At 31.2% G+C, this 13812-nt stretch overlaps 1 protein-coding gene across 2 annotated transcripts in view; it reads left to right on the forward strand.

Annotated features, from left to right (window-relative positions):
* Nucleotides 1-13812, forward strand: part of LOC107439355 (mannan-binding lectin serine protease 1) — a 33002-nt gene that overhangs the window by 13268 nt on the left and 5922 nt on the right. For both annotated transcript variants that reach the window (XM_043042427.2, XM_043042425.2), the window contains exons 4-12: nucleotides 4045-4229; nucleotides 6430-6633; nucleotides 6716-6877; nucleotides 8815-9018; nucleotides 9667-9819; nucleotides 10139-10277; nucleotides 10359-10567; nucleotides 12720-13004; nucleotides 13641-13747. In XM_043042427.2, the coding sequence (XP_042898361.1) occupies nucleotides 4045-4229; nucleotides 6430-6633; nucleotides 6716-6877; nucleotides 8815-9018; nucleotides 9667-9819; nucleotides 10139-10277; nucleotides 10359-10567; nucleotides 12720-13004; nucleotides 13641-13747 (1648 nt within the window). The remainder of the gene's footprint in view (nucleotides 1-4044; nucleotides 4230-6429; nucleotides 6634-6715; nucleotides 6878-8814; nucleotides 9019-9666; nucleotides 9820-10138; nucleotides 10278-10358; nucleotides 10568-12719; nucleotides 13005-13640; nucleotides 13748-13812) is intronic.

Below are 13812 nucleotides of genomic sequence, written 5' to 3' on the forward strand. Positions count from 1 at the left end.
TAGTCAAGACAGTTATTAGTAAACTAAACAAGTTAGTCACTTTGACGACGAGAACAGAAGTGCGGGAAAAAACAAAATTGCGACGGGCGTTAAGCGGCGCTGCGGGAAGTCCCTCATAATAGACGCGAAAAAATACACTGACCAAAAACAAGCGACGGGTAATTCCCCGTTCCGTTCGAAAGACGCGCACATGCATGGGTTGATTGATCTCAGGGTTGCCAACCTTATAATATATATATTTTTTAATATTAGATATTTTTTTAATTCAAAATATCACCTATTGTTTTCAGTGGGGACTGGGGCCCTTTGTATCCACGGGGCCCTGGGCTGCAGCCCAAAAAGCCCTTAAGTAGATCCGCCCCTGAATCAATTCTAGTCATCAATCTATTAGTGTAAAGATTTTTTTTGCTTACACTATAGTGTGAACTAAATTATTATATTCTTATTTATCACTCGAATTAAAGTTTTGACACATCATTATTAAAAAAAAATTAATTCTTCAAAAATGCTATGAAACACTATTTATTTACATGGATAGTATAATTATGAACTTTAAAAGTGAAGTTTTAATTTTCGATACAGGTAATATAATTTTACGTATGAATAGTAGACCTTAAAAGCAAAATGTTAATTTTCGGACACAAGAAACCTATTTTACGTGTAAAAGTTATGCATATACAAAACACTTTGTATGCTAAATTTGATTTAAAAAAATTTTAAAAACATTGTACTTTATAAACATATTGATTCAAAACACTTTTTAGTTATATATAATTAAAATTTTCTTTTTCACTTCCATTTATTTCTTAAACGATTTCGTTTAAAAATATTCACAGATACGATTTAGAACATATGTTACTTAAGATACTTTTAATAATATACAGTTCTGGCGAAAAACAGTCTTGAAAAGGTAATTGAAATTTTTTTTAACTGTACTATATAAATATTTTTCAAGATTTATTTCGATATTTACCCTGAATTATCGAAAAACTTATTGTAACTGTTAGTTATAAAATCTATGGTCACCAAAAATGATATATCTCATCATAAAGTTATCCGACTAGTTCCGACAACTTTTTTTTCAATAGTACTAACAAATTCAATCTATTGTTGCTATTCTACTTAAAACAAATTTAATTATTAAAAAACTAAAATAAATCTCTCAATAAAAGAGCAAAGTTCACTTGTCACTTTTCATTTGTATTTTAAAAAATTTACCGGAATAATTGTAATTGAAAAACAAAATAATAAATCCATTACTTTAACAAGCGGTATTTTGTTGAACTACATGTTTTAACATATTTGCTTTCTTGAATTGGAAACAGGAAGATAAAAAAGATGTGATAAGCACATTTCTTTTCTTTTTAATGTTTATGAATTAATGATAATAACAACAATAGAGATGAACAAGTGTACAAAAAAAAAAAGAAAAAAAACATCCTGAATAATTAGATTTTCACTTTCACATTGGATTTTTGGATTGGATTGGATAATAATTGGATTTTCACCTTCTGAATCTCAATATTTACGGTTCGAGGGGGTGACCTCAAATATACTTATCAATTAGCACAGACGATATTGCAAGTTACGAAAGAAATCACAAAAAAGTACTTCCTGTGAATAAACATACCTTTTTTTCGACTCTCTGACCCTCAAAATATATTGGTCATCCGCAGTCTAGAGAATGAGGTCCCAATAGTTTGGTCAGGAGAGCGGTCCAAAGTTCGGACCCCTTAACTTTAATTTTACTTCTTGCGCATCTCGTCATACCTCGAGAAATTTTTGAGCAAGTTGAAAAATTTTTGCACACAATTATAAGATTCGTCTATCGAAAGATAATTCCATGCAAAAAATAATTTTTAATAATTATTTGTTATTTTTCCTGTTTTGTTTAATAATAGTCGAAAAATTTTTGAATTATGAGGTATATAAATTTTTACATGATATCAAAAGATCATTTCATAAGACAAAATAGAAAATTTGAACGAAATTGGTAAAAATAATTCCTGAGAAATCAACTTTTAAAATACGACTTCCTAAAAATTTGATTTCTCAAGAACTATTCCACTAGTGAAGAACTATTTGATTTCTCAAAACCTATTCTCAAGAACTGTTATTATTACTATTATTNAAAGCCTCATTACAACTCCCCGAATGGCAACGCTAGAAAATCGACCAATGATTGCCGCTAAAAATGTCACATGCCAAATCTAGCTAAGGTGGCTCAGCATATAGCGCTTTTAAAAACGGAAACTGAATCTCTTCTGAAATTCACCCTATCAGCTGCGTCAATCTCATACTGTTAAGCTAGGCAGAAGTGAGTAGTCTTTGTCGATAGATCTCTATTTTAGTATTTTATCGAAAGCGCTTTTTTTCATGAATTTATATATTACGAATTCATTCGACGAGAATTTATATGACAATTTTTGATAAATTTATTTTAATAACTTAGTATTTACTAAAAAGATGTTTTTTTTTTTTTTTTAAGTTGTTATATGGATTTGAATGATTGTTTTTAATTCTTAGAATTTTGTGCATTTCCAATGCGCTTAAGTTAGTAGCGAGAGAAGCGAGCTTGGTTTGCAAAGCAAACCATATAAGATTGCGTAGCAATTTTTGGGGGTTGGCGAGCAGGGGGAGCAGCGCACTAGTTAATATTATTATTATACATTATCATAATTTTTCTCAAATTTTGCATTTTGTAAAAGATCTTCTCTCGATGTAGCGAAATAAGAGAAAAGTAAAATTAAAGGGTCCAAACTTTGGAGTCCTCTAACTATTGAGACCCTATTTCCTAGGTAACGGCTACGCTCTTTAATTTTGGGGTCAGAAATCCGTATCCATTGAAAAAATATATATGTTTATTCAGAGGAAATACATTTTTGTGTCTTATTTCGTAACTTAAAGTAACGTTTGCTTTCATTAATTAGTACATTTGAGGTCACCGTTTTGAACCGTTAAGATTGAGTCCCAGAACGTGAAGATCCGATCATTAGATGAAAAGTTATTCAATGCAGTACTTTTTTTTTGAGCACTGTTCAATCTGACATTCATTTAATTTTCTTTAAATTGAGCAGCTTACAATCGTGCGTCACTTAATTAACTGATTGCCAATAGCATCAACAATCAACGGGATAATTGTTGGCTTTAGGGGTACCGCAATCGAGTCGATTCGGGTCACCGTGACTAGCTTGGTGACGACTAGGAGTCATCACTGATGACGTGCTCGTCGCCGAAGTGGGCCATAACCATCATATCTAGATGGTTATGAGTGGGCGGGTCGGTGACAGATTTGAATATTCAGCCCGCTTAAAATATCTGGCAAGGCATTGGAGATTTTACTTATTCGCAATCATTCTTTTAGCACCTAACAATCTAAAGCTTGTTTACTTCTATAGTTTTATAATCTTTTTCTCATTTAATTTGACTTCTTTTCTTTAAATTAAGAGATTGCTTTAGTGAGAAAAAAAAATTTCAACTTCCGAATCGAAAATTATAATTAAACATTATAGAATTGACTTTTATTTTATTATTATTAATTTCAAAAGTTGCAACAATATTATTATAAATTGCAATAACTTCAGTTTTCGAAAATTTTTGTCAGTTAAAATAAAATCGCTGAACTAACTGCTAAAACGCAAATGGTTTCGTTATTCATTTAAACTTTATAAAAACAAATAACTAAAACGTCTTCACACTTGCATTGATGAAGCTATGTATAGATAGTCTATTATTGGACAAGGCGCTTATGGTGTCATATCCGACGGTAAACCGGAACTTGTTTCCTTTTACCAGTGAATCACTTAGTGCGTCACAACAAAGCAGACAGTGAATGGAATCATCGTGATTTCATCTGCCCTAACAAACATATGTCTCAAAGATATGATTAATTGCTAAAGGGCAACTCATTTAGTTCCGACTTGTACCTGAGCATCGCTATTAGTTTTTGTTTAATTTTTTTATGCGTTTACTCGTACTTGGTTAGTTCCACCAAATAGTTTAGATAGTAATCTAAGTAAGTAATAAAGGTTATATTTATTTCAGATTAGACTACTTGCAGGTATATCTTGGAGCAACAACCCTGGCTCCATCCCTTGGTCCTTTCTGCGGAAATATCAAAGATAGGGTTCTGAAGACAAACTCCTCAACTCTTCTCTTAGTCTTCCATTCTGATCCAGTATACGAAGATAGAGGTTTTTCCATTGACTACTTCACTCAGAGTGCAGGAGGTACTATTCAAAATTTAGATCAATAACAATTTTTCAGTTTTCAGTTGTAATAAAGAGCATTAATAAACAGCTGCACAACCAGCAGCTTATAAAAAAAAACAAAATGTTAGAGAATATTTTCTTAGTCAGTAGCACGAAAATGATTTTGAGAACGAATTCATTACAAAACCGTGATTGGAAGCATAGTCAAAGATTAAATTAATTTATTTTTATTAGAGAATATAGTAAATTATTCGAGATGCCATACTTAAAATAATTCGTGATAGCAACACTCGAATACACCATCTGGGAAGACCGATTCCGTGTCGTGTCCCTCCCTTTTCCCTCTCCTCTTCTTCTCAGTTGTATGGGAATGTGCTACGATATTTTTCCTTTCCATAACATTTTTCGTGTTCAATTGTTAAAAAAAATTTCCTGAAATTTCTACGACACTTTCTTTCAGAACTATGTTTAATGCAGTTTTGAATTCCATTTAATTTCTTAACTTTAATGTTTTAAATCTATTTGAATACTAAGGCAGAAACCAACGTACTTCCTTCTCCTATGACTGTCCACGCGCTAATGACGAAATCATGTAAAGTGTTACTATAGATGAAGAGTTCTGCTTTGCGCCACCTGTTGCCCATTTCGATCACCAATAAGCAATTAGAAAGCTTTTGCATTACGTTTGTCTTACTCAAACCGTAACGATCTTACTCCTTAGCGCCATCACGATTTGTGGCTGAAATTTTCGCGTATGGACTGTGAAGCGCAACTAGCATTAACGTTAGAGTTAGTGACCACCGTAACGATTTGCAAAATCTCTCTAATACAGAATATTTACGGTAAAATATATATTAGGCCAAGAATTGCAGAAATCTAAATCTATAATTTTTATAATGTTTAAAATAACTCGAAATCCAATGGTTCAATGGTTAAAAGCATTGAGCTGCCAAGGACTAGGATTCGATTCTCAGTGATGGCTTGAACTGTACCCAGCTCCAGATAGATGGATACTGGCTTGACTGGGAAGAAAATGTGATTTGTGAACTGCTAACGACATTGCCATAATCATAACATCGGTCTCGAAATTGTGGAACCTTTAAATCTATGACCTCTTGATCTAAATCAGGCTGTGCTGGGAATGATTTTTACTTTACAATATCATTCATATTAGAATTTTTTTATTATTGTTACTATTATTACGAATTAAACTGATAATAAATGCAAAAAGTTTGATTGCTAACTAGACAACAGTTTAACGTTAATTCACCATTTCTCCTAAAAAATAAAAAATGCTACAGAAAATATTTGACGTCAGAGCAGAACGTGACTATTTATAGCAATCTTTTTCCTTCTGGATATTTTTATTTTTACTATTATATATGAACGTTACTATTTTCTTTTTTTTTTTCAATCTTTTCCTTATAACACATTACTCTATTGAATTCGACGTGAAGTGTCTTCGAGGAATTTAAACATCTTAATTTCAGATAACAAATTAGGAGTGCGACCGTAGTGCACCCAAAGCAGAGCAACTGCTACCATTTGTAAACAAATTTTTCGTCATAAAAAAAAACAAATAATTATATTAAAAAATACGTATCAAGATGCTGTAAGCAAAAAAAATCCAAAATCATTAAAAACGAATCATCTACCGGGACTTGAAACAACCTCTGCAAATACTGCTAGAGCACGAAACTCGGTCAAGAATAAAGTCAATACAACAGAAAGCAGCGTTTATAATAGTAGATTTTAAAAAAAAACATTCAAACCAGTTTTCTAAGTTATAAGTAATATCATCACAATAAAAGTTTCCTATTGAAATGATCTGTCGTATTAACAACTTTTCTTCGACTAAAATGCATAAGCTCACAAATGAGGAATTTGAGTTCGAAAGCAAAATATAAAAGAATAAAATTAATAAAAATAAATTTAAAAAAACTAAAGATACACACAAACGGAATAGGTTCATAAATAGTTTGATTCTGTCAATAATATACAGAAATACTTCAATGTCGACACAAAACATTACGAGAAGAAATTTTCAGTTGTGCTTTGTTTTACTTTGATTACTTTGTTTTTTTATTTTTTTTTTTACGAACATAAAGAAATTACCGATTTATTTAATTTTAGTTGTGTTGCAATGAAAATTGCAAATTACAAATGAGCGAAGGAGTACACCGCATTGAAAATTAATTTTATCAGAAATTGCTTTCAGATTGCAAAGCATCCTTAACAGAATCTTCAGGCACCATAAGAAGTCCAGGGTTTCCCAACAATTACCCCGACAAAACAGATTGCTGGACCCTCATAACAGTCAACCCAGACAAGAAAATTAAGTTAAACTTCGATTCATTGGAACTCGAATATGGGGAAAATTGCACATATGACTATGTTCAAATATATGACGGTGCTACAAGAAGTAAGAATCTCAGCAAATTTAACGCACAAAAATATTTTTTAAGAATCGAGATACGTTTTGTTAATATATATATCATCTTTAGATTCTCCTCTTATGGGTCAAATATGCCGACGCCAGGGTGATATGATTTTCGAATCTTCAAGCAATACTATGTTGCTTCATTTCCACTCTGATGAATCTGTCAATAGAAAAGGATACAGGGCACATTACTCAGCAATTGATACCAGGAGTATCATGACGGGTGGTAAGTATTATCCAACCATTTAAATTTTTAGAGCTAAAAAAAAGTTATAAAAATTCTAATAAGTAATGGCCTGAGGTACTCTAACCTGTTAAAAGTTTTGGAGTGTGTTGAACCACACTTCCGTTCCTATTTTTTTGCCATCTTCAGACGGTACTAAATGGTACCATATTAACGTACTTATTACACTTGATTACATGATACTTCTCTTCAACTTGAGCAAATATTTGCCTCCTTCATACGGTACTAAATGAAACCATATTATCGTACTTACACTTGATTACAATATAATTTGATCAAACCTACTCAAATTTGTTGCTACTTTCACACAGTACTAAATGGAATCATAATATCGTACTTATTACACTTGATTACAGAATAATTTAGTTCAACGTGAGCAAATGTTTAGTCACCTTCATATGGCGCAAAAGGGAACCATATTATCGTATTTATTACACTTAATTACATGATACTTTTCTTCAACTTGAGCAAATTTTTACCTCCTTCATATGGGACTAAATGAAACCATATTATCGTACTTAATACAGGATACTTTGGTTCAACCTGAGCGCGAATAGGGTTCGATTTAACTCCTTATTAAGGTGCAGAAAATACTTTATCTTATATATCATACATATCTTCATCATACATATTCATTTTCATAAATTTTTATCTTACAGATCTTTAGAATTTCGTTTTGCTTGTTTTTGGTTTCTAACTTTTTATTTAAATGATTCAAAATACTAATATTATAGGTCAAAGTTGATGGTTTTTCTGAGAATATAAATTCTTTCTCTTATAATTCCAACTCCAAATTCCCAACTACCTCAATTTAATCTGACCCTAAATTTGATATAGCTTGATGGAAAACCAAGCCCAATAACTGAGAGTTACGAGAATGACTGTCGATTGAAACTATTAAAATTTTAACTTACGGAAAAACCTGTTAACATTTCAGTGAGTGTGAGAAAATAAGTTCAAGGAAATAGCTAGAAATATGCTAGAGCTGTTTACAAAAATCTTTCCTCCAAAACCGCATTATTTTAAATCTTCACAAAATAACTTTCGATTCAAACCGACAACATAACACGTTTTTCAAACTCTTGGTTTATTCGAAATGTAATTTAATATATTCTTACCATGGCTTTTCGAAGCTCTTTCGCCAAGAAAAATAAAAAAGCCACAGTTAACGTGCCTTGCACTTGAACGAAAGCTATAATTTTTAATTTTGTATGTCATTTTTCCGTGAAGAATTATCTGAGCTTTAGAACGAACAAATAACTTAAATATTTTAGGTTATTAAACCTTTTTTAAAAACCGCCAATTTGGCGACATTCTTCCACCTACACGAAAATTATCAAAATCAATGCCGAATTCTCATTTTTTTCAAATTTTTATGACTTTTTATGATAATATAGCATTGGAGTGATTATTCAGTATTGAAATATAAGACCATAAAAGCTTTCCATTTTTTTCGAAACTGTGGCTTTTCTTCATATTGAAATTTTGCACATTTCTAGAACAAGCATATAGACGGTGTTGGCTAAAGATAGACTAAACATAACCTAACAGTCATGAGTAACTGTTATGAAAATAGTATTTTATTCGCAAAAGAGCATCATTTCATACAACGACGGAGCTTCCTCCTATCCAAGTAGTTACAACTGTTATATTTAAGCCCTGTTAATGCACTAATCGAAACTATATCATACAATATCAAAAAAGTATTAAAATTTTTCTTGAGAAATGTTGATATTTCCCTCAATTACAAAACAAAGAACTGTGCGAAGTCAAAAGTTCTCATCTTTTTCGCATATTTGTTACCTTCAAATATATCTTGGAGGATTGCAAACATTCAGACGAACTATTGAACCGTAGTTGAAACAATATATTTTGGAAACATATTACGACGGATATTTAACTGATTTTGATTTTTGCAGATTGTCTCTGGGAAAGCGGTGATATGAATGGTACAATTGCAAGTCCAAACTATCCTGCCAATTATCCAAACAATGCGAACTGTAGCATATGGTTGCAAGCACCTGAAAACTACTGGATATCAATAACATTCGATGCACTACAAATGGAAATTGATACTAACTGTTCGTATGATTATCTGCAAATTAAAGATGGCCCACCTCCAGGTATTACTACCCAAACAAAAGTATTACGCCGTGTGCATGTGAATATTAAAAATAATATCCATACTTTTATTAAATGAAAATGTTTATTTTTAACAATAAAACAAAAAATTTTTACTCATCCAACATTTAAAAAAAAATGATAATGATATTATATATAGTTTGATTGGTCTATTTCGCTTTACTTTACGAATCAACTTAGGTATTTATTTTTATTATTTATTCAGATTCCAAACTCATGAGGACATTTTGTGGGAAAATATCAAAACCAAAAGCGCTTCGTAATAAATAGATATTTCTTTTTGAATTTTTTAAAAGCAAAATACGAATCATTAATTTCAATTAAATTTATTTTTTATTTTTAGATTCCAAACTCATGGGGACATTTTGAGGGAAAATATCAAAACCAAAAGATCTTCGTAATAAATAGATATTTTTTTTTGAATTTTTTAAAAGCAAAATACGAATCATTAATTTCAATTAAATTTTTTTTTTTTTACTTTTAGATTCTAAACTCATGAGGACATTTTGCGAGAAAATATCAAAACCGAAAGAGCTTCGTAGTAAATAGATATTTCATTTTAATTTTTTTTAAAAACAAAACCAAAATATGAATCATTAATTTCAATTAAATTTATTTTTTATTTTTAGATTCCAAACTCATGGGGACATTTTGCGGGAAAATGTCAGAACCAAAAGAGCTTCAATCCAAAACTAATGAAGTTGAGCTTAGATTTCAGTCAGATGATTTCGCTGAATTCTCTGGTTTTAAATTAAGATATAATTTCCTCACAAATACCACAGGTAAATTTTTTCATTTTATTTTCATCACTCTTCTTTTAGTCATTAAAAAAAAAGAACTAAATTTAACTTTTGAATTTTAAGTTTAATTTATTTTCATCAAATAAAAGTCGTTTACAGAGGCACGAGCATTATAATTTTATTCTCACGGGGTTAAACTGCATATCAAGTTACAATTTATAGAAGAAACCGTTTCCATTTGAAACGCTTCAGTTCTGTGCATTCTAGATGTTTGTTAATAAATATATTCTACTTGCCAGCGTGAATTCTATTCTTTCTACGCGACAATATTCTTTCGATTAATGTCTTGTATAAATTGCAGATTCCATATCAGGACCTTCAAAAACAGCTGATATGGGAAAAGTTTCATTTGAAACGTATCCAGAAAACGCAACTTTACCGATAGGATCTCCATACATGTTACGTTGCAGCACAAGGCATCCTCTAGCCAAAGTTCGATGGTAAGTTTCAATCACATATTTACCCAAAAAAAACATTGCATTTTATTACGTCAATATAACAATGGTTTGCTTTATGAACAGGTTAAAAGATGATCAGTTCCTGTCCGGAGGAACGCCGCTACCTGGACTTAAAGTACTGACCAACCAGACACTATGGATTCAGAGTATGGACCACCATCTGACTGGTCAATACACTTGCGTCATCGTCACTCCAGAAGAGTCCATTTCTAAGAGTGCTTTTGTCGTTGCACAGAGTGATACCAAAAATAATGAGTCCGCATGTGGCATTGGTGGGTGAATGTAATTTAGGCATTTTTTAAAATGAAACGTTTTTAAACGAATTTTTTAACCTGAACGTGAAAACTTTTTAAGTTATTTTCATTATTAAATTCTTCGAAAACAGAAATCTACTCTTAGCTGTAATCAGAAACATGATGGATTATTATCGTTTATAATTTTTAAAAAATATATATATTTAACTAAAACTATTAAATAGCATAAATGCTTTATTGTGAATATAATTAAAAGGTTGCATAGTACACCGATTAAGATATTTAAAACGTGATTTTACATTTTACAAGATATTTAAAACGTGATTATAAATGTTTGCGTTTTCATTAATTATTTTGAATATTTGTTTTCAAATAATAAGGATCGAAGACGGATATTTTTAGCTGTTAAATAAGAAAAGAAATAAAGCTAAACTAGATAAAGAAGACAGAAAGACTTTTTAAAAGAATTTAACTTACATTTGAAGAAAAATAATATCTCAAGCTAGCTGTTAGAAATTTTTATTAATAATATTGACAAAATTTTTCATGAAAATTGAATGTACGGATGATTACAAAATTTCATGCCTGATTTAAAGCTAAAGGAAATGCAAGTCATTTTCATGAAGAAAAAAAAGTATTTATTTATCAATAATGTGCTTTAAGCCATTTTTTGTAAAAGTCTCTAAATGTTGCGCCCATTTTTAAAATATTTTTTTGTATGTAGATATTGTGAAGTTTTTCTTCAAAGAAAAGTGTAAGGGCAGTTTTAATTTCTTCACGCACTAAATTTCTATTTTTAATTTAAGTTATTTTGTAGAAGACTTAATATACAAAAAACTGATTTGACAAAGGTTAGATAAATAAAGTGGACTTTCCCTTTAAACGTTCTTTTTCTTTTGCAATGCGGGTAAAATCTAATATTCGATAATCCTTTAGTACGCAACACTCCTATTGTAGCCGAAGAAGAGATGGTGGACTCAACCAAAAACCATCTAAATCACACTTGAATGTTGTGGGAAGTCGTCACTGAAAAAACAGTAGCCTTCCATGCGCTGCAGTACGCGCAAAGATGATGTTTAAAAAAAATTTCCTTCGTTGAGTTTTTAAAATCATTATTAAAGGGAAATCCCATATAATCCCATTAAGCTCATCAAATCCGAGAAAATTCTTCGATACGTCTTTTATTATTTGTTATGTCAGTCAGCATGGCACGAAAGCCCTTTGTGGACATGGGCCTTCCTTAGAAGCTTTTAATATGCTCTTTTCTCAGAAATTAATTTCCAATTCTTCACTTTCAGGATGAAAAAGTCCTCATCCACACAGTCTTTTTTGGGACTACCTCTTGGTCTTTGTTTGATGGGGTGGTATTGAAATTGTTCGATCAATGCTGTTCGCTCAGAGTTCATTCTTATTAGAAGCCCTGCCAATCTCATTCTACTTAGTTTTGCGGATTTAATAATATCCTCATTATTAAAAAATTCTTACATTTCAAAATTATAACTTTTCTCCAGAATTTATTACTGTCAAGAACATCAACAAAGATGGCTCCCAAAACCTTCCTTTCAAAAAACGCAAAGATCTTTTTTTTTCTAAGTCCATGTAAGCCATGGTTCAAGTTTATAACAATTAAAGTTTACGTATTTATATGTCTTGGCACTGTCCCACATAGGAGCAACTTTTCCAGATTTTGCGGATACGTTAATATATATATATATATATATCTATTGCGATAATAGTACGGTGCTTTTATTTTTCGCCGATCCCTAACAATTAATACCAGTCACGTGTACATTTGATGTAATAATATGAACATCATAATAATCGTTATGATCTAATCTCAATTTTAAAAATATTTTCTCCTATTAGGGACTTTTTCCTTACGTTGTTTCTTTTCGTTAAGACGTTGTTACATGTAGTAGAAAATAACGAAAAAAATGCTTTTTCCGCAAACCAAATAGAAACGTTTTGCTTGGATTCCAATATCTCCAATTTAGTTGTTCCGATTATTTGTAGGCTACATTCCTCTGCGACCTCGTCGGACATGTAACATTTTCTTACGCAAAGCAGAGTAGGAACGAACTTTTGCAATAAGCCGATTTTTAACTTGCAATATTGCTTAATGCTATGAAATATTGCTTGATAACATGCAATATAATTCTTTTTTCTTTAGTATTCCGCAAGGTCCCGAGAGACGCCTACTTTGCTGAGGGAGAATTTGCTTACATGGAATGCCTAGCTGCTGGTACAAATGTACAGTTTACATGGGAAAAGGATGGAAAGCCCATAGAAAACAGTAGAAGGGTTACGATTCTGAAGAATGGAATGCTTTACGTAGATAGGGTCACCCTGGATGACGCTGGCATATATTCTTGCGTCGCCTATGATGAAATAGCCAAGTGTCGAAAGAAAGCCTCCGCATTTCTTCAAGTCAGCGAAAGAGCCAAAATCGATGAAAGTATGTATACATAATTCTTATTAATGAATAAACAGTAACCTTATTTGACTACAAGTTCAACACTTGCAATTTTACCTCATGCACACCCTTTTCATTATTTCAATCATACCTATTTTACGAAATACTCAAAAACCTATTTCACATTTTTATTTAAATTTTAAATAAATTTTCAATTTTAAAATCGCGAAAATCTGCATTGTTGAAAGTAACATAGTTCTTTAAACAATATCATGCAAATATATTGTAGTAAATCATACTAAGATATCAAGTTGAATCATATTATCTCGAAAATGTTGCCATCTCATACTTCGTAATCCGGAAATATGAATTATAACTTAAAAACAAGATTAGAAACATCGGGAAATTTAGCACACTACTAACATTGCTGAGAAATGAGACTTTTAATAAAACCATATCAAAGTCTCCTTTCTCTGCAATCTTAATAGTGCGCTAAATTACACGGAAAGAGCAAATACCGGTATTATGGTACCTACCTTAAATTAACTTTTAAAAAGGGCATACAGCTTTAAAAAACTAATACTTTCCAAAAAGTTAATAAACTGCATAATTATCTCAAGTAAACTTACTAAAGCAGTCAAATATTTTTTAAAAAAATGTTTTGTTTTTCCCGTTTAGTTTGTGGAATACCAAAAGCAGGCAAACCATCTAATGATATTCCCATTATGGATCATGGTAAGATTGTTGGAGGCCATAACACCAAGAAAGGAGCATATCCATGGCAAGTAAGTATACTGCTGTCTTGGAAATAATCTTAAAATCTGTTTGCTTTTAATACAGGAATGTCCTA

This window comes from Parasteatoda tepidariorum, chromosome 3, assembly GCF_043381705.1.
Source record: "Parasteatoda tepidariorum isolate YZ-2023 chromosome 3, CAS_Ptep_4.0, whole genome shotgun sequence".
In the NCBI taxonomy this organism is placed as follows: domain Eukaryota; kingdom Metazoa; phylum Arthropoda; class Arachnida; order Araneae; family Theridiidae; genus Parasteatoda; species Parasteatoda tepidariorum.